This window comes from Marmota monax, unplaced genomic scaffold (genome assembly GCF_021218885.2).
Source record: "Marmota monax isolate L192 unplaced genomic scaffold, Marmota_monax_Labrador192_F-V1.1 WCK01_AAM20220418_F8-fsc00006, whole genome shotgun sequence".
In the NCBI taxonomy this organism is placed as follows: domain Eukaryota; kingdom Metazoa; phylum Chordata; class Mammalia; order Rodentia; family Sciuridae; genus Marmota; species Marmota monax.
This window is the reverse complement of record NW_026693712.1, coordinates 23,583,618-23,605,962: the sequence shown is the minus strand read 5'-3', so window position 1 is coordinate 23,605,962 and position 22,345 is coordinate 23,583,618. Positions and strand designations below refer to the sequence as shown.

Below are 22,345 nucleotides of genomic sequence, written 5' to 3'. Positions count from 1 at the left end.
CATGTATTAAACTAAGACATGCATAAATGCTACAATAAATGTATCCGTTTACCTTGAAAAAGATCTGATATTTGTTTGTGAAAGTGGGTGTTGGAAAAAGTATAGATTGTGTGTTACTGTGAAATGGTGGTGTAAGTGTTGTTTCTTGAAATCTGATGGAAAGTTGCACAGCAGGTGTGGAGGAGTGTGAATCATAACACATGATGAACTGAAGGAGCTGGTTGATGTTTGCAGCATGCACATGTGTGTATTCCCAGGGCTCAGTTCATTTGGATAGTTATCTGCCTTCACCTGGTGTTTCTCTGGGACTAAATTGCATATCAAAAATGAAAAATTTTTTTCCTAATAAAATCAATCACTTTGGAACAAATTCCCATTTCTAAAACAAGTGTCTATAGCAGAACTGGCTGTATTTACTTTTTGCTAACATTCTCTTGTCAGCTTCCTCTTGTTTTTTTTTTTTTTTTTCTCCTTTATTTCGTGCCTGATCTGTTTGGATCTTTACTACCTCATTTGTTTATTCATTCAACAGACATTTCCTGGATGTAAACTATGGAGCAGGAATTGCAAGGTTCTGGGCACTCTGGTATTTCTGTTCTTCATCATAAATTGTATCTATCCCTATTGACAAACTACAGTCTTCTCCTTTTAATGGTCAACATTACTACCACAACTACTCTTTTTTGTTGTTGTTCATTTGTTTTAGTTTGCCTGATCTGTGCTACTCTTTTTTACTGTAAGGACAGCCAATTTTGAATGGTAGTTCAAAAGGCTGGTGATGGGATCCAGACTGCCTGGGTTCAAACCCTGGCAACTCTCAGTGACCCTGTAATTTTGGGTAAGTTTCTTAACCTCTGTGCCATAGTTCCTTTATTTGTCAAATGAAGATAATATCGGAATTCATTTTATTTGGTCTTTTATTGAGGATTGAATTAAAACAAATAAGATGCTCAACACATGCATGAAACATTTTAAAACCCCCAGTACATATTATTGGATATTATTATTATTATATTATTATTTGTATTTGGAAACAATACCTTTATTTTCTTTATTTTTATGTGGTGCTGAGGATTGAACTCAGTACCTTGCATGTGCTAGGCATATGCTCTACCTCTGAGCCACAACCATAGCCTTTTATTGTTTTAGCTTTTATTTTTCATTTGGAATATTTTTGGGGGGCCCTTATGGAATTTTTATTTCTGAAGTTAACTCAAGAATTTTATTTTTTAATAATTATATAAAATTTATGTTTGTGATTTATCTTTAAGGAGTCTTCTTATATAATGCTCAATTGAAGATAACTTTTTGTACCCTCTGCTCATGTGCATTTAGGATTAAAAAATGTTTATCCATGAGGTGCTAAATTTTCACCAAGTTATGGGCTGGGGTTGTGGCTCAGTTGTAGAGTACTCCCCTAGCACGGGTGAGTCACCACTGGGTTCAATCCTCAGCACCACATAAAAAATAAATAAATAAAATTTCACCAAGTTATATTTTTAGGTATGTATAATTTTTCACTCAGTTTTCCATCTATCAGTTTAAAATTTCTTCAACATACTTTCTGCACTTCCTGACTGCTGCTTTCTTTTCATTTGTTTTAGAAGTCAATTGTCTATTTATTGGGTTTAGCCTCTTTTACATATGCAGTTTTTTTTTTTTTTTTTTTTTTTAATATGTTTGCTGTCTTTTGCGAGATTCTTCTCAAGGATTCCCCAACTCCCTCCTAATTCACTCCCTGGTAGTGAGTCTATTCTTTCCTGGCTTTAAATGCTTTGTTTTAACTTTATTTCTGTGTTCTTTGTATTATTGTCCATAAGTCCAAGTATTTTCCCTTTTTCATTCTTGAGCAAAACAACTTAACTCATACCTAATGTATCTTGCTTGAAAGCCTTTCCTTTTCTAACCAAATATATGCTGAATATATTGAATATAAAAACCCTTTTCTTGCTGAATTTGTTATTACTGGTAGATTGGCATTCACTCCACTAGTTTCCTTTTGAAAATGGTTTTTCATGCAGAGAGGTCAGATCCTCCATCTTCCTGCCCTGAAATCAGACAAGTCAGCTGTGACCTACACACCGTTAATCAGCATATTAATTCCCAGGATTTTCATCTGTACAGAGTGAAGTGAGGGCTGACAGATGGAAAGGAGGGGAGCAGGTATGAAGAGAAGTTTGCAAGCCCTTTCTCATAGCACATAGCACCTTGCATTTATGAGACTCTTGTTCTTTGACCTGGTCCCTTTTGCCCCTGCCATATGATCTCACTTTCCTCCAGCCCTTTGTTTATCCTGGACTTTTAGCCTTGCCCTCAATTCTTGGTGCCCAGTAACATCCCCCAGTACATTTTGTTTCCAGTTAGTGTTGCTTGCAAATTAAACAGATAGCTGATACATTCCTCCGTAGTTCCCTTGTTGGAGAACTAGTTCCTGGAGGAGTACATGAACTTCCTGCATCTAACAGTTGGGGAAGGTGCCAAGGTTATTAAATAGGATTGGGGGAGGGGAAGAGATGAACTGGAGCTGTGAGACGATCTGGAGAAGGAATGTCCCATCTATGAATGTCTTTCTTTGGTGAAATTGCTGTGCCTGGTGCTGACTTTCTGCATCTAGTTCTCTTTTGACTTGGCCTGTACGTTAGGTAGAAGGTGTGAAGATTGTTCTTCACAGAGGCCAAAAAGTCCAGTCAGGAAACTAGGCTTTCTGCCTGCTGTGTTTGATAGGAGGAGGCCATGCTTGGCTTCCTTCCAGCAAGGCTGCATCAGGGAGCTGCCTGGTAGGAACTATGGTTAGTGAGCTTTGCCTCTGCAGTTAGCTTTCCAAACCAGGGGCTGTAGCCAGAATCTCAGAATCTTCTCCATTTATGACTTGAGACTCCATACTGATTTTCATACTGGGCAGCTATGGATCAGTTCTTGCTGAATTCTGTACAGTTTCACCTACATTGTCAGAAATGCTGCCAATTTTAGGACATGTGGATGATCTCCTTCTGAGGGAGGCCAGAGACCCCCACCCAGAAGACCCCTGCCATAACTAAACTTCTCCAGAGACCCTCAGAAATTCTGTTTAGCATAGTTGTTCTTAGACTATCAGCAAGAATTTTTACAACATAGTTTTCAGGTGGAGGATATCTTTGCAGAGACAGAGTGAGGGACTCAAGGCCTCCAGCCTTGGTCTGGAGCCTACACAGAGGCTTTTGCATCTCAAAGGACTGACTACAGTCATGCCCTTTGGAGCCAGGTGGTGGGAAAAAAAGAGGAGGGGGATGGATTGGGGTTATAGCTCAGTGGTAGGATGCCCGTCTCACATTTGTGGGGCACTGGGTTCAATCCTTAGCACCACATAAAAATAAATAAAGATATTGTGTCCATCTACAACTAAAAAAAAAATTAAAAAAAAAAAAAAAAAAAAAAGGAGAGGAGAACACTCCCTTTCCCAGACACTGATTTTCACAGAGAGTGTCCTTGGCCTGAATTGGGTGCCCAGAACAGTGAAAAAAGTTGCTTTTATGTAAACTTCCTCAGATTGTGAGGCTCTGAGCCCCTCCCCTTACATACTGGGTATAAAGTTCTAAAATTTCTGAACTCAGGGTTCAGAGGGGTGATTTGATGGAGGCAAAAAGCCCCCCTTTTGAACCCAGGTGCTGTCAATAAATCTGCTTCCTGCTATTCCTTGGTGTCCAGCCTCCTCTGTCCTATTTCACTTCTCTTGATTCTACCTGAGTGCAGGTTTCTCTCTTTTTATTTTGTTTTTGTTGGCCATTTTACTTAGGTTGAACTGTATACAGTTGCCAATATTTGACCACTTTTGATGTACAAAAATGGAAGTTCCTCATATGATTCAATGCAATGCTAAGGATAGAGGATGGCAAGACTTGTGGGGGTGTGTGGGGGGGTAGGGTGTGCACCATTTTTCTTGAATAAAAGTTTATTTTATAGCTACACTAGGACATTGAGCTTTTTTGCTGTTGTTGTCAAGATTCGCTTAAAGTTCTCTCTGTTCTGGCTATAATCATTCACTTTTGTTCATTTATTACATTTATCTGTGGATCTAGGATAATAGCAATTGTTTTTCTTACTTGAACAAAACATTCTTAGAGTTAGTTACCTAAATGTAGGCAACATGTATAAATACTGGGGAAAACTTATTAGATGTTTGTATTTTGTATTCGCTCCCCTTAATTAAAGTTCTTAGCTTGTTCTAAGGGGCATTACCAATAGAATCTTTTTTTTTTTTTTTTTTTTTTGACAACTAGTGTATTGCTTATACAATGGCTTGTTTTTCCCTTTTTGAAGATGAGCTATGGATTAAATGTCTGTACCTGAATTTGCAAACTAGCTATTGCAGAGCTGAATTTGTAATTCCAGCAGAGTTCCACCTAAGCTTTCACTGTCCCTGAAGAATACCAATTGATTGTGGGAACGTAACAAAAACATAACTCAAGTGATCCCCATAATCTATTCTAGCAATGACTTGTTTGATTCTTCCCTCATGCGGCAGCAGTATTTAGCTTTATAAGCCTTTAAAAGTGAAAATCTAGTTAACTAAAGAGAGATCCGTGCAAACAACATCTAGCTTTTCTATCTCTCTCTCTCTCTCTCTCTCTCTCTCTCTCTTTTTTGGTGGCTCAAAATAATTTAATCAATTATAGTCATGGCCCCTGTTTGTAACACATTCCAGTGGATTTAAAAGAAACTGCCTTTCATGAAGTAATCAGCACATTTTCTGTATATGCTCGTTTTATTTACTTTTTAGGCTTCATATTTGGATATTTTTGGCTAAATGCAGTTAAATACTGCATAATGTTCATAATACATCAAAATGTGACCTCAGAGTCAAGCTGCTAAAACATTACCCTTAGCATTTCCTTTGACTAGCATCCACCATATTTCACATTTGTTGTTTCTCTCTGGGCTCTGAGATACTAAAACAGTTTTTACATTGCATTTGCTTCTGCCCTTGATGCCAGTAGTTGTTGGAAAAACCCACTGAATGGTTAGAACCTAGAACACTTTGCATGATCTCAGAAATCTTGACCAGCTTCTTTCTGTCACATTTTGATGTGAAATAAGCTCCAGTTGTATCCATTACTTAGTAGACTTTGTATCTTCACCACATTTCTGCCTTTCATTTTGTTTCTAAGAATGCAGACTTTTTATTCATCTAATCTCTAACCATCCTCTTGTATCTTTTTAAGGTTCATATGTAAGTGAACTTTTCACTCAGTCCTCTCAACTATATTTTTTGGAATCAGAGAAATACTTGATGTTAGTTTCTTAAATAATAAGAATCCAACTTCTCCTATGTATATTTTGTATTTTCCTGAAAACAAATGGACTGTTAATGTTCTTATACAGACTAATTTATTATATGTTTTATACAGGTCAGATTTTATGGTATTTAACCAAAGGCTGTTATAAAATTTACAAAGCAATGAGAAGTTAGTGTGTCTTGTGAAGTTCAGAATCAGTACAGAGTTGGATTGAGTTTACAGCCTAAAGGTACTTAACATTTCATCAGAGGGATCATAGCAATGTACCATGGTCTAAAATAACTTGCTCTGATTTTCTTCTCTCCTCATTTGCTAAGTGTCCTGCTCTTGCCTGTGGGGTAACCCCCCTCCCCATTCTCTTCATTTTGCATGCTTGTCCACATTATTATTTAAATTACTTAGCATTCAGTCTACTCCCAGATCTCAAACTCCAACCTAGACTTCTTTCTTTTTCCCTGGTTAATGTACTGGTAGGAGCTCACATTTGAGGGTATGCTGTGAACCCAAGACATGTTCCAAGCACTTATATATATTTTTTAGTAAATCCCCTAGCATTCACTTTAAGTTCCTTTATTATCCTTATTCTCCTGTTGGGAAAACTGAGGCATTGAAGTTAAAGAACAAAACTAAAAGTTACCCAGCTGACATGGAGTTAGAACCAGAGCCAGGCACCCTTGCTGCAGAATTGGTGCTCCTAACTCCTATGATCCTCTGCCTTTTGGCCTGCCATTTTTCCCACATCCAGTCAGTACTTGAACCTTGTCAGTTTTCCCTCTATAGTAACTCTGGGCCCTGGACCCTCATTTTCATCCCTGTTGCTCTTGTTCTTTTTTTTAAAAAATTTTTTTTTCTTAAGTTGTAGATGGACACAGTACCTTTATTTATTTATTTTTATGTGGTGCTGGGCATCCAACCCAGTGCCTCACACATGCTAGGTAAGCATTCTACCACTGAGCCACAACCCCAGCCCTCTTTTTCTTTCTGTTGTGAAGACTACCAGATGATCTCCCTGAGTCTAGTTGCGCTATTTCAGAGCATCCTCCGTTTCACCATTGGGTTTTTCAATATATTTGAGTCTGATGATGTTTTTTCTATGCGCTTAAGTTGCAATTATACTTCAGTGTCAAAAGTTGCAGACTAATTTTCTCTGCCTGACACAAACTGACTTTTTTATTCAGAGCCCCCCTACTTATCCACCTTTGTCCCCAGTCACTTCCTGCCTCCTCTTCCATAGGATGAGTATTGAGCCATCCATGTGGGTACCTTGTACACATGCTGTTTTATGCTGTTCAGGAATTTGTCCATGTGTTCTTTTGGATTTTTTTTACCCTTTTATGAACTGAATAATGTTAGTCCTTTTAATTTCCGGAGACTCAGCTGAAATATTACTTTATCTCCAAAGCCTTCTCTCATTTGCTCCACCATGCATTCAGCAATAACAGGTGAGCAAGACTGACCTGATCCCAGCCCTCAGGGAAGAACAGGCAAGATATGTAATTAAGCACAGGATTACAATAGAATGTTTTCTTCTATGGAGCAAGAAGGGGGTTTTGGAAGCAAGTCGTATTCAAGTAGAAACCTGAAGGATGACAAAGAAAGGGGTGTCAGAGTGTAGGGAAGAAATTTCAGGTTACCTGAAGAGAGTTGTGGTTACGGGCCAGGGATTAGCCCAGAGGCATTACATGCCCAAAACCCTGAAGTTTATTACTCTGCAACAGCAGGACCCAGATGTGTGTGTGTAGAGACTGGGTAATGTGTGGCCATCAGGGAGATGGCCACAAATGAAAACTTCTATGAGGTATTGTCTTTGACCCCTTTAGAATGGCTGAAATAAAAAATCTACTGGTGATAGCAAAGAATGTACACTCTTACTGCTCATGGGAACATAAAATGGATGACTTTCTTTTTTATGTATTTTTTATTTTTAGTTGTAGATGAACACAATCTCTTTATTTTATGTATCTATTTTTATGTGGTGCTGAGTATCAAACCCGGTGCCTCATATGTGTTAGGCAAGCGCTGTATCACTGAGCCACAACCCAGCCCTGTATAGATATTTTTGTAGAATAATTTTTCATAGAAGTTCAAAACTGGAAATAATTCAAATGTCCATCAACAAAATGATGGGTTAAAAAATGTGGCATACACAATCCCTAAAAAACAAATACCAAATGTCTTCTTTGATATAATGAGAGCAACTAAGAACAGAGCAGGGAGGAAGAGCAGGAAGAAAAGATTAACATTAAACAGATACATGAGGTGGGAGGGAAAGGGAGAGAAAAGGGAAATTGCATGGTAATGGAGGGAGACCCTCATTGTTATACAAAACTACATATAAGAGGGGAATGGGAAAATAAACAAGGAGAGAAATGAATTACAGTAGATGGGGTAGAGAGAGAAGATGGGAGGGGAGGGGAGAGGGGATAGTAGAGGATAGGAAAGGTAGCAGAATACAACAGTTACTAATAGGGCATTATGTAAAAATGTGGATGTGTAACCGATGTGATTCTGCAATCTGTATTTGGAGTAAAATTGGGAGTTCATAACCAACTTGAATCTAATGTATGAAATATGATATGTCAAGAGCTTTGTAATGTTTTGAACAACCAATAAAAAATAAAAATGTGGCATACAATGGAATACTACACAGCAATGAAAGATAATGAATTACTCAAATATATTGTAATATGGATGAATCTTACAAACATATTAAGTGAAAAAAAAAAAGCCAGACACAGAAGAATAAATGTTGCATGATTCCACTTAATGAAATCTGAGAGCAGACTAAACTGATCTATTATGATAGAAATAACAATGTCAGAATTGTATGTTTTGGGGGAGTAGTAGGTGGACATAGTTTGGAAAGGGGCATAGGAAAACTCATGAGTTAATGGAAATATTCTGGGTATTATTTTGAATAGTGATTATAGTTGTCAGAATTCATGAGTGAACATACATATTGCATGTTGTTAGATCTCAATTTAAAATACCTCAGAAAATATAGTACACCCATAAACATGATATATGTCCCCATTCATGGTAAACTGTGCCAACCATAACCCTTTGTGCATGTTTAGTAAGTTGTTAAGAATGAGTTTTAAAATTTTATTCTTTAACTTCTTACATGTTTCCCCAATTTATGATGAGTGAACATTTTTTAAATTTATTTATTTTTATTCTAATTTCTTATATATGACAGAATACATTACAATTCATATTACACATATAGAACACAATTTTCCATATCTCTTATTGTACACAAAATATTGATACAACATTTATTTCTTTATACATGTACTTAGGGTAATGAAGTCTATCTCATTCCACAATCTTTTCTACCCTCATATCCCCTCCCTTCCTCTCCCACCCCTTTGCCCTATCTAGAGTTCATCTAATCCTCCTATGACTCTATCATCCACTGCCCCCAAACCCCATTATGAATCAGCCTCCTTATGTCAGAGAAAACATTTGGCATTTTTTTTTTTTTTTTTTTTGGTATTGGCCAACTTCACTTAGCATTATATTCTCTAACTCCATCCATTTACCTGCACATGCCATAATTTTATTCTCTTTTAAAGCCAAATAATATTCCATTATGTATGTATACCACATTTTGATTATCCATTCCTCTACTGAAGGGCATGAATGAACATTTTTTGAATGAAGTCATATTTATTATACATTGAGGTATTTAAATTAGACTGCATCCCCTATTAAAACTTTGCAGAAATTATTCATTGAACCATCTGAGGAATATTCTTAAATATTATGGCCATTTTCAAGCTACAGTTTTGTTTTCAGTGCTTAGGAGAAATCAGGATATAGCTTTTAAAGTTTAGAAACATTTTAAATTTTTTAAAAATATAAGCCCATATATATAGGAAGAGTATACAATGAAAGATAAAGTACTCAACCATTTCTGTCTCCTTGTCCTTTATCTCTTCTTACTGGAGCTAGTTGACTAGATGCATTTATTTTGTGTACAGGTAAAGAATTGAATATGCACATATGCATACATATATTATACAGATGATAAGGCACATTGCACTGTGCTTTTTTGAGTGGGTCTTTGTTTTTTATTGTGGCAAAAATGCATAATATTAAAGGTACCCCTTTAACGATTTTTAAGTCTCCAATTCTGTTGTCTTCCCATCGCCACCCTCCATTTCTAGTAATTTTTCATAATCTCAAACCAAAAGTTTGTATCCATTATATAGTAATTCCCATTTCTCTCTGCTTACATCGCCAGTTGCTGACAACCACCATTCTACTTTCTGTTTCTCTGTATATGATTATTCTAGGTATCTCATAAATAGGTATTATGCAATTTTTGTCCTTCCATGTCGGCCTGGTTTACTTGCACAGTGTCTTCAAGGTTCATCTGTTACAGCATGCATCAGAACTTCTTTCCTCCCTAAGGCTGCATGACATTTCATGGTATGTAGAGACCACATTTTGTCTATTCTTTTGTCCTTTGATGGACATTTGGGTTGCTTCCACTTTTTTGTCTTTTTTATAATGCTGCTATGAACAATTGATATACAAATATCTGAGTCTTTTATTTTAGTCCTTTTGTGTATGTACCTCAGAGTAGGATTGCTAGATCATATGGTGATTCTACATTTAAGTTTTTGAGGAAGCCCTGTACTGTTTTCCACAGTGGCTGTACCATTTTATGTTCCCACAAGCATTGTGCAGATTTCTTTCTTTATTTCCACTTGTTTGCTGTTTTTTAAATAATAGCTATCCTAATGGGTATTGTACCATGCATTTTAAACATATTTCTTGGAGAACCTTTTATAAAGTCTATTTAATGAATGGGACTTAATTTATTTACTTCCAATTGATTACCATGTAGTTTTATTTCTGATCTCTTGCTCATGCATAGAGTGTATCTTTTATCTTTAGTGTATATAGTACTTTCATTTTTTAAAACTTTTAAATATTTTCTGACTTTTTTTGAGAGAACCTGGAAAAGTATCTTTGCATTTTACAATTTAAGATTGCTAGCAGTACTTAAGAATACCTATTTCTGTTCAACCTTGGCGTTACAGTATGTTATACAACTTTTTCATCTTTCTAATCTGATAGGTGAAAAGTGGCATCTTATTGAGTTTTCAACTTTCATTTCCTAGTGAGGTTAAATTTCTTTTCATTTTTAGGAGCCACTTATTTCTGAAATATCTGCTTCATATACTTTGTTTTTCTTTTGCATTTTTTGGTACCCTTTTCTTACACTTTTATATAAATAGGAACACTGAGTAAATGGTGCTTGAAACAGATGTGATTGCTGTGCTCGTGGAGCTTATAGTCTGTTGGAGGAAAAAGACAGTACAAAATACGAATGTATAATTCACTTTTGTTATGAATGCTATGAAATTAAGTGACGTTTGGGTGGGATGTGGTAGTCAGCAGTGGATTCATAAGTGCAAATAAGCAAGTACTAGAAGGGAAAATGTTTTAGGCAGATTGAGAGCATGCACTGAGAGCTGAAAGAAGAATGGCTAGATCTGAAGTGAAATTGGGAAGAAATAATGAGATGTAACTCATTGTCTTCTTTTCCTCATACACGAAACCTTTAATAGGCATCAATATTCAAAAAATACAAGTTTCTACAATTATGAAGAGTTTTAAAATAAAAATCTTATTTTTACTCTCTTACAGATAATCTCCCTAATCTGATTAGCAGAAATAAGTGAGGTTCTCAGCAACTCAGTGAGACTCTGTCTCTAAATTAAATACAAAATAAGGGTGGGGATGTGGCTCAGTGGCCAAGTGCCTCAAAGTTCAATTCCTGGTACCTCAAAAAAGAAAATCTGATTAGCAACTGTCTTTAGGGTATGCATTGATTCTTTTGAGAGCCTCTATCTTTTTGAGTTTTAATTAATTTTTAGATTTATGAATAAAACTCTGTTTGTCATCTTGTGTTATTTCATATTTCCCCAAATGTGTGATTACAGATTCAACTCATTGTCTCATTTGAAATTAATTTGTGATTCTTTGAAGCTTATTAGGTGATGCATTGTTTGCTACTAAGTTGTCTGTAACTATTTCATCATTAGAGAGAAAGGCTCTTTGAGTGTGTCCTCCTGTGTGTCACCACAATCCAAATGGCTGATGAGTCTACATAGGGGGAGAAGTGACATTTTCAGAAAATGATTTATTGCTTCTTGTGCTCTCCAGTATTCTTAAGTGTAAATTCTGCATCCTAGGCAAAATGAGCAGTGACAGAAATGCTCAGCTTAATTTTGATCAGTTACTTCCTTCATTAAGCTTTTTATATCAAATCCCCTAGCATTGAAATAGAAACACAGAAATACATTAATTAGTTACAAATCAAGTCAGTACCTTAAAAAAGTGAAACACCAGTATTGTTAACTTTCAGAATGCCTAAGTTTCTGAATTTTGCTACATCCATGGGCTGTGTTTCCTTCATTTCCTTTTCCACCTTTGCCTCTGAATCTCCTATTTATTAGGAAATATCTTGAAGTGTATATGTAAAAATTGTTTGCCAGAAATTAGTGTGTTGGTAGAAACAGAGCAATAGACCTTATTGGAGGGGCATGAGTTTTTGGATATATTTTCCTCTGCCTTTTTTAGAATTGGTTCATTTATTTGATTTTTAAACATCAAGTGAATAAAAATACTTTGAAATGCCTGTATTTGTTCTAAGTAAAATTTTCTGCCTGGGAATGGTGGCGTGCCCAGGAGGCTAAGACAAGAAAATGGCACATTTGAGGCCAGTCTCTGCAATTTAACAAGGCCCTAAATAACTTATTCAGACCTTGTCATAACATACAAAAAATAAATAGGGCTGGGAATGTAGCTCAGTGTTAAATTGTCCCTGGGTTAAATCCCCAGTAATCCCCCCCACTGCCATTTTTTTTTAATGTTGGATATAGCTATTTCCCATTACTTTTATTTAAATTATTAAAGTCTTGAAAATGCAGTTATAATCTGTCTTAATTTTTGTCTTATCACTAACAGTAGTGATTTTAAGTGGTATTTTTTTATATGCTTACATAACTTTTCTGTTATTGCTTTTATTTTTAGAAGTATTTCCTTATATGTTGTTTCTACAAGATACTCTGTTCTAATTTTTGTGGCTATTATTAAATGATGATGGTCATTGCTGTGTTTCTCAATAATTAGGTCAATAGCTTTCCCTTTTTTGGCGGGGCAGGTACCATTTGTTGTTCTTTATCCCTCAGATGCTGAAGTGCTTATCACATAGGGTCTGGAGTACAGGGCAAATTTGTGTGCTTACAGATTTCTGCTTTTGTCTTTGATATTGAATGATCACATGGCAAGTGTTTTTGTCTTACACAATAAATATTTTATACCAAACCAAACTTCACTGCCTGTAAGAATCTTCTGGTTTATAATCTTTCTTTTTTTTCTTTTTTAAACCATGCTTATGGATGGTTTTGAGGGTCATACAGTGGGAAAAATAGGCAGTTCAGTTAAAGAGGTATAACCACTAACCTTATTATTCCTGTGTTGCATTACATAGGCTGTTGCTTCATATTTAAAATTATGTTGTTTTTGCTTTCCATTGGTTGTTTTTTTCTGATTAGAGAGTCTGTGCTGAGAAAACACTAAAAGCTGTGCTCGTTTGGCCTGTTATTGTGACCTTATTTCTACCTATTTTGACCTACTCATGCAATTTTTCTTAAAAACATGTAGTGGCAAGCTATTCTAAAAGGAAAGTCCCCTGGCTTCCATGACATAATATATTAACTTTTTCTTATGAGCATGTTTGGGGAAAAAAAACAAAAAACATCAGAGAACCTATAATAATCCATTCTTTTCCCCACAAATTTGATGGCTATATTGAGAAGATTTTTCTCAACTTTTAAGTCTGACCCACAGATGTGACTAATCTATGGCACAATTTTGGTAATTTTAAACATCTTTTGCCAACTGTAGGAATAGTTTCTCCTTATTACTCTTTTCTAGAATTTTTCACAAATTTATTCATTTTAACATTATCACTTCCTTTTCCTCATATATTATCTTTCTACTTGATCTTTGACTTTCCTTTTGATTTTCTTTTTAAGACTTCCCATGCTTCCCTATTTCCTCCTTATTATTTTGTATACTGTGCATTGAACCCAGGGTGCTTTGCCACTGTGCTACATACCCAGTCCTTTTTATTTTGAGACATGGTCTCTCTAAGTTGATAAGACTAGCCTCTACCTTGCAATCCTTCTGTCTCAGCCTTCTGAGTTGATGGAATTACAGGCATATTCCACCACACCCAGTTCCCTAACTTAAATTAAAAAATTTTTTTTTGTTGTTGTTAATGGACCTTTATTTTATTTATTTATTTATTTATTATTTATAAGCGGTGCTGAGAATCGAAGACAGTGTCTCACACCTGCTAGGCAAGTGCTCTACTTACTACTGAACCACAACCCCAGCCCCCTAACTTAAATTTATATGGCCCCTTTTCCTAAGCTTACTTTTCTTTTTTTCTTTTAATTTTTTTGACATATTATACATGCATGGAATATAAGTTATTCTAATTAGGATCCCATTCTTGTGGTTGTACATGTTGTGTTGTTTCATGGGTGGTGTATTCATATATGAATGTAGGAAAGCGACGTCTGCTTTGTTTTACTGTGCTTCCTATTCCCATAAGCTTGGTTTTCTATTGGAGTAGTTCCTTTTGGATGTCCCCCTATTATCAGTAATCTTGACCAAATTTATATTCATCATTCCAAAGTGAGTCCCCTTGTCAACTCTACTTCACTGTCTTGTTTATTAATACCACTGCTCCCTTAGACACTTGTCATTGTAACCCCAAGTCATATTTGTTGTAATCCTCCTTTTCTTTAGCTCCAATCCTTCCCTAATTTCTCTTGATACTTTTTCATAAAATGACTCCGTTGTCTTCTTTCTCTTCCATATTTCTTACCACTGTCGAATTCTAGAGCATCTCACCTCATGCCTAGATTATTGAAAGTTCATGCTAACTGTCACTTCATTTTCTAATTTATGTTTCATGTATCTGTGAGCTTGATATATATATATATATATATATATATATATATATATATATATATATATATATATATATAAATGTTATGTAACTACCAATATTAAACTGAGAGTCTCATTCATTGATTGCTTAGGGGGCATGTAGATGTGAACCAAACAGCATGTGTAGTCCCTGTTCTTTAGACTTATGTTTTAATGGAGAATAGGAGTGAAGAGAAGAGAGAAGGCATGTAAATGAACAGGTAACTTTGATTTGTGATATAAGCCATGATGTAATGATAGTGATTTGGGGATACTGTGGAAGTATGATTTAGCCTGGGTGCTTACAGAGACTTCTCTGAGTATATATATTTGAGTTGAGACATGAAGGCAGTTGGAACCAGCTAGCTGGGGAAGGATAGAGAAGAAAGTAATGGAAAATATCTTAGATATTTTGTCTTTAACCACATGACATACCATCAAAGCATCTCAGGCATCATGGGGAAGGAGAAGGGATGGGGTGTTCACAAGCAAAGCTGGGAAAATTAGTTGCAGAATATAATTTTATTCTGTATTCAATTGACTGTTCTTAGGAAACCATTTGTGACTATAGGACAGGAGCTAGGTAGCAAAATTGATATAGGTAAAAAAAATTCCATCTTTAGGGTGATTTTTTTCCCATTTTTAAAAAATTTTCTTAATCGATAGTTATTTTCTCTTCTAGATCAGCAAAGAATTTATTTTGATAAACTTATAAAATAATGAAGTTGAGTTTCCACATTTCATGGTCATATTAAATCCTAAACTGTCCTGACATCTCAGGTTACCAGTGCTCTCATAAGGTATAAAGGTTTAGTTAGGTCCATGGCCTCTAGAGTGTGGTTAAATCAGGCAATCACCATTATGATACATAAAAGAACTAATTATGAGCAAAGGCAGTAAGGGTGGGTGAGACACAGTAGTCTTGGATTTAGTTGTGTTCTTAAAGAAATGTAATTTATAGAAATTTCCAGCTTTTTTTTTTCTAAGTTTTTGATGTTTGTCTCAGATTCTGAATGTTGTCGGACATTTGCGTTCCTTTAGATGCTATAATGAGTCATTATATTCTTCAAGTGAAATAATTAGTTAATGATCCCCATGACAATGTAAATTTAACTCACTTCTTTGTATTTTATGCAAGAAATTTTTAGATATAACTTATTTTTATACTTCTAGAAACTGTATCCATTATCCAGGATCACTGGTTAAGTGATCACTGGTTAAGTGATCCTGCATATGTTTAGAAATCAAATGTTGTGTTAATGTTGGGCTTCTGATACGTATTTTTTGTGCCGTTGGTGTGCTTTGAGTAAATTTGGCTTGGTATTTCACTGTCAGGTGTGTGCATCCAGTGAGATATATACTTGCTTCATCCTGAAATTTTACCATTGTCCAAACCACCTTATTGCAAACTGTCTGTGACACTTAAGATATTTGCTTAAATTATTAATTTTATGCTTTGGCACTTTTCAAAAATTTTTTAATAGTTTTTTTTTTCCTTCTCATAAAAACTTATTTTCTTATAACAATTCAATTTTACAAAGGCTAGGGATCTTTAACCTGTATGGTATTATGGCAAAGGTCAGTAGACAAACAATGATAATGTTTGAGCTTTTCATTCAATAAGGAAAAATAAACAATATAGTTTACATTCAGACTAAATCTAGAGCAAAGTGCTTTAATTCATTTTTTGGGGTTGGTGGTACTGGGGATTGAACTCAGAGGCACTCAACCACTGAGCCACATCCTCAGCTCCATTTTGTATTTTATTTAGAGACAGGGCCTCACTGAGTTGCTTAGTGTCTTGCCATTGCTGCGGCTGGATTTGAATTTTTGATCCTCTTGTCTCAGCCTCCCTGTCTGCTGGGATTACAGGCATATGCCACCATACCTGGCTAATTCTTATTTTTGAGTAGTTTGCTTCATTAACTTCTCAGTGTCATAAGTACTATGGTAAATATTATTTTTTTGGTATAGGTATATGGAAATAAATTCTATCCTTAAAATAGCCCTCCAGTAAATACTCATCAAGCATGTACTCTGAGTAAAGCACCTTGCCTAGATGCTTTGTAGGATTCAGAAATAAATTATATGTGGCTCCTGAGATTAAGAGTCTTTGCAGCTGTGTGGGAAATTATACCCTTTGGGAAAGGAGCCTCCAAAGTGACCTGCATGACCTTGCCTAGGGAAGGGATGGTTAGCTAAGACATTTTACTAGGGAAGCTTTATCACTAGAACCCTAAAGTTGAATTCATTCATTGGTGTAAATTTTTTTTTTTCACAGAATAAATTCTGGCTACACTTGAAGTCTGTTTTACAATGTTTATTGTACTTTTATTTTTTTTATTTGAACTTATATTTGTTAATGTCTTGTCATCTCCCTAGGTTTCTGCAAACAGGTCAGTTTGAAGTTGTGACAGGTGGCTGGGTTATGCCTGATGAAGCTACTTCACATTATTTTGCCTTAATTGACCAGCTAATTGAAGGACATCAATGGCTGGAAAAACATCTAGGTATGTGTTAGTGTTTTCTGCTTTCATTTGGGCTATTTGGAGTAATGAAATTGGGGTAATGTGAGATGAAGCTTCATTTTATTTTTTTAATAGTAATGAGAATTGTTGAATGCTTTATCCTTCATTAATTTAGAATATTTCTTTTTTTTTTTTTTTAATTTTTTATTGTTGGCTGTTCAAAACATTACATAGTTCTTGATATATCATATTTCACAATTTGATTCAAGTGGGTTATGAGCTCCCATTTTTACCCCATATACAGATTGCAGAATCACATCAGTTACACATCCATTGATTTACATATTGCCATACTAGTGTCTGTTGTATTCTGCTGCCTTTCCTATCCTCTACTATCCCCCCTCCCCTCCCCTCCCCTCCCCTCCCCTCTTCTCTCTCTGCTCCCTCTACTGACATTCGTTTGTCCCCCTTATATTATTTTTCCCCTTCCCCTCACTTCCTCTTGTATGTACTTTTGTATAACTCTGAGGGTCTCCTTCCATTTCCATGCATTTTCCCTTCTCTCTCCCTTTCCCTCCCACCTCTCATCCCTGTTTAATGTTAATCTTCTTCTCATGCTCTTCGACCCTACTCTGTTCTTAGTTACTCTCCTTATATCAAAGAAGACATTTGGCATTTGTTTTTTAGAGATTGGCTAGCTTCACTTAGCATAATCTGCTCTAATGCCATCCATTTCCCTGTAAATTCTATGATTTTGTCATTTTTTAATGCAGAGTAATACTCCATTGTGTATAAATGCCACATTTTTTTTATCCATTCATCCATTGAAGGGCATCTAGGTTGGTTCCACAGTCTAGCTATTGTGAATTGTGCTGCTATGAACATGGATGTAGCAGTGTCCCTGTAGCATGCTCTTTTTAGGTCTTTAGGGAATAGACCGAGAAGGGGAATAGCTGGGTCAAATGGTGGCTCCATTCCCAGCTTTCCAAGAAATCTCCATACTGCTTTCCAAATTGGCTGCACCAATTTGCAGTCCCACCAGCAATGTACAAGTGTACCCTTTTCCCCACATCCTCGCCAGCACTTGTTGTTGTTTGACTTCCTAATGGCTGCCAATCTAACTGGAGTGAGATGGTATCTTAGGGTGGTTTTGATTTGCATTTCTCTGACTGCTAGAGATGGTGAGCATTTTTTCATGTACTTGTTGATTGATTGTATGTCCTCCTCTGAGAAGTGTCTGTTCAGGTCCTTGGCCCATTTGTTGATTGGGTTGTTTGTTCTCTTATTGTCTAATTTTTTGAGTTCTTTGTATACTCTGGATATTAGGGCTCTATCTGAAGTGTGAGGAGTAAAGATTTGTTCCCAGGATGTAGGCTCTCTATTTACCTCTCTTATTGTATCTTTTGCTGAGAAAAAACTTTTTAGTTTGAGTAAGTCCCATTTGTTGATTCTAGTTATTAACTTTTGTGCTATGGGTGTCCTATTGAGGAATTTGGAGCCCGACCCCACAGTATGTAGATCGTAGCCAACTTTTTCTTCTATCAGACGGCGTGTCTCTGATTTGATATCAAGCTCCTTGATCCATTTTGAATTTACTTTTGTGCATGGCGAGAGAAAGGGATTCAGTTTCATTTTGTTGCATATGGATTTCCAGTTTTCCCAGCACCATTTGTTGAAGATGCTATCCTTCCTCCATTGCATGCTTTTAGCCCCTTTATCAAATATAAGGTAGTTGTAGTTTTGTGGATTGGTTTCTGTGTCCTCTATTCTGTACCATTGGTCCACCCGCCTGTTTTGGTACCAGTACCATGCTGTTTTTGTTACTATTGCTCTGTAGTATAGTTTGAAGTCTGGTATCGCTATACCGCCTTATTCACACTTCCTGCTTAGCATTGTTTTTGCTATTCTGGGTCTTTTGTTTTTCCATATGAATTTCATGATTGCTTTCTCTATTTCTACAAGAAATGCCGTTGGGATTTTGATTGGCATTGCGTTAAACCTATAGAGAACTTTTGGTAATATCGCCATTTTGATGATGTTAGTTCTGCCTATCCATGAACAGGGTATATTTTTCCATCTTCTAAGATCTTCTTCTATTTCTCTCTTTAGGGTTCTGTAGTTTTCATTGTATAAGTCTTTCACCTCTTTTGTTAGGTTGATTCCCAAGTATTTTATTTTTTTTGAAGATATTGTGAATGGAGTGGTTGTCCTCATTTCCATTTCAGAGGATTTGTCGCTGATATACAGGAATGTCTTTGATTTATGCGTGTTGATTTTATATCCTGCCACTTTGCTGAATTCATTTATTAGCTCTAATAGTTTCTTTGTAGACCCTTTTGGGTCTGCTAGGTATAGAATCATGTCATCTGCAAATAGTGATAATTTAAGTTCTTCTTTTCCTATTTTGATGCCTTTAATTTCTTTCGTCTGTCTAATTGCTCTGGCCAGTGTTTCGAGAACTATGTTGAACAGAAGTGGTGAGAGAGGGCATCCCTGTCTTGTTCCAGATTTTAGAGGGAATGCCTTCAATTTTTCTCCATTCAGAATGATGCTAGCCTGAGGCTTAGCATAGATTGCTTTTACAATATTGAGGAATGTTCCTGTTATCCCTAGTTTTTCTAGAGTTTTGAACATAAAGGGATGCTGTACTTTGTCGAATGCTTTTTCCGCATCTATCGAGATGATCATATGATTCTTATTTTTAAGTCTATTGATGTGGTGAATAACATTTATTGATTTCCGTATATTGAACCAGCCTTGCATCCCAGGGATGAATCCTACTTGATCATGGTGCACAATTTTTTTGATAAGTTTTTGTATCCGAGTGGCCAGAATTTTATTGAGGATTTTTGCATCTAGGTTCATTAGAGATATTGGTCTGTAGTTTTCTTTCTTTGAAGTGTCTTTGTCTGGTTTAGGTATCAGGGTGATGTTGGCCTCGTAGAATGAATTTGGAAGTTCTCCCTCTTTTTCTATTTCCCGAAGTAGCTTGAAAAGTATTGGTATTAGTTCCTCTTTAAAGGTTTTGTAAAACTCTGCTGTATACCCATCCGGTCCTGGGCTTTTCTTAGTTGGTAGTCTTTTGATGGTTTCTTCTATTTCCTCAATTGATATTGGTCTGTTTAGGTTGTCTATATCCTCCTGACTCAATCTGGGCAGATCATATGACTTAAGAAATTTATCTATGCCTTCACTATCTTCTAATTTATTGGAGTATAAGGATTCAAAATAATTTTTGATTATCTTCTGTATTTCTGAAGTGTCTGTTGTGATATTGCCTCTTTCATCCCGTATGTTAGTAATTTGAGTTCTCTCTCTTCTTCTCTTCGCTAGCATGGCTAAGGGTCTGTCGATTTTGTTTATTTTTTCAAAGAACCAACTTTTAGTTTTGTCAATTTTTTCAATTGTTTCTTTTGTTTCGATTTCATTAATTTCAGCTCTGATTTTCATTATTTCTTGCCTTCTACTTCTTTTGCTGTTGTTTTGCTCTTCTTTTTCTAGGATTTTGAGATGAAGCATGAGATCATTTATTTGTTGGTTTTTTCTTTTTTTAAGGAATGAACTCCAAGCAATGAATTTTCCTCTTAGAACTGCTTTCAATGTGTCCCATAGATTCCGATATGTTGTGTCTGTGTTTTCATTAATCTCTAAGAATTTTTTAATTTCTTCCTTGATGTCTTCTATAACCCATTGATCGTTCAGTAACCTATTGTTCATTCTCCAAGTGATGTATTCTTTTCCCTTCCTTCTTTTATCATTGATTTTCAGTTCCATTCCATTATGATCAGATAGGATGCATGGTATTATCTCTACTCCTTTATATTGTCTAAGAGTTTCCCTGTGACATAATATATGATCTATTTTTGAGAAGGATCCATGTGCTGCTGAGAAAAAAGTGTAACTGCTTGATGTTGGGTGGTATATTCTATATATGTCAATTAAGTCTAGGTTATTAATTGTGTTATTGAGTTCTATAGTTTCCTTATTCAACTTTTGTTTGGAAGATCTGTCCAGTGGTGATAGAGGTGTGTTGAAGTCTCCCATGATTATTGTATGGTGGTCTATTAGACTCTTGAACTTGAGAAGAGTTTGTTTGATGAACATAGCTGCACCATTGTTTGGGGCATATATATTTATGATTGTTATGTCTTGTTGGTGTATGGTTCCCTTGAGCAGTATGTAGTGTCCCTCTTTATCCCTTTTGATTAACTTTGGCTTGAAATCTATTTTATTTGATATGAGTATGGATACTCCTGCTTGTTTCCGAAGTCCATATGAGTGATATGATTTTTCCCAACCTTTCACCTTCAGCCTATGTATGTCTTTTCCTATCAAATGCGTCTCCTGTAGGCAGCATATTGTTGGGTCTTGTTTTGTGATCCATTCTACTAGCCTGTGTCTCTTGATTGGTGAGTTTAAGCCATTAACATTTAGGGTTATTATTGAGATATGGGTTGTTCTTCCAGCCATATTTGTTTACTTATGTTACTAAACATGGTTTGTTTTCCTCTTTGATTATTTTCCCCCCTTTAGTGTCCTACCTCCCACTGTTGGTTTTCATTGTTATTTTCCATTTCCTCTTCCTGTAATGCTTTGGCGAGGATGTTTTGAAGAGATGGTTTTCTAGCTGCAAATTCTTTTAACTTTTGTTTATCGTGGAAGGTTTTAATTTCATCTTCCATCCTGAAGCGTAATTTCGCTGGAAACACAATTCTTGGTTGGAACCCATTTTCTTTCAGTGTTTGAAATATGTTATTCCAGGATCTTCTAGCTTTCAGAGTCTGTGTTGAAAGATCAGCTGTTATCCTGATTGGCTTACCCCTAAATGTGATCTGCTTCCTTTCTCTTGTAGCTTTTAAAATTCTCTCCTTATTCTGTATGTTGGGCATCTTCATTATAATGTGTCTAGGTGTGGGTCTCTTATGATTTTGCACATTCGGCGTCCTGTAGGCTTCTAGGATTTGGGGTTCTGTCTCATTCTTCAAGTCTGGGAAGTTTTCTCGTATTATTTCATTGAATAGATTGCTCATTCCTTTGGTTTGAAACTCTGTCCCTTCCTGTATCCCAATGACTCTTAAATTTGGTCTCTTGATGTTATCCCATATTTCTTGGATGTTCTGCTCATGGTTTCTTAACAGTCTTGCTGAGCTGTCTATGTTCTTTTCTAGTTGAAATACTTTATCTTCATTGTCTGATGTTCTGTCTTCTAAGTGTTCTACTCTGCTGGTAGTATTCTCAATTGAGTTTTTAAGTTGGCTTATTGCTTCCTGCATTTCTAGGATTTCTGTTTGTTTGTTTTTTATAACCTCTATTTCCCTGTATAGTTGATCTTTTGCTTCTTGGATTTGTTTATGTATTTCATTGTTGAAGTGATCTTTCATTGTCTGATTTTGCTGTCTGATGTCTTCCTTGAGACTCCAGATCATCTGAAGCATGTATATCCTGAATTCTTTATCTGACATTCCATCTGCTGCAGCTATTACCTCTTCTAATGTTGAGTTGACCTGCAATGCTTGTGGTCCTTTCTTTCCTTGTCTCTTCATACTGTTCGCGTTCCTTTCTACTTGGTGAAACTGTTGT

At 35.9% G+C, this 22,345-nt stretch overlaps 1 protein-coding gene across 2 annotated transcripts in view; it reads left to right on the top strand.

Annotated features, from left to right (window-relative positions):
• Man2a1 (mannosidase alpha class 2A member 1) overlaps positions 1 to 22,345 on the top strand; it is a 179,055-nt gene that overhangs the window by 43,668 nt on the left and 113,042 nt on the right. For both annotated transcript variants that reach the window (XM_046460088.2, XM_058584317.1), the window contains one exon: positions 16,680 to 16,807. In XM_046460088.2, coding sequence (XP_046316044.1) covers positions 16,680 to 16,807 — 128 coding nt within the window. The remainder of the gene's footprint in view (positions 1 to 16,679; positions 16,808 to 22,345) is intronic.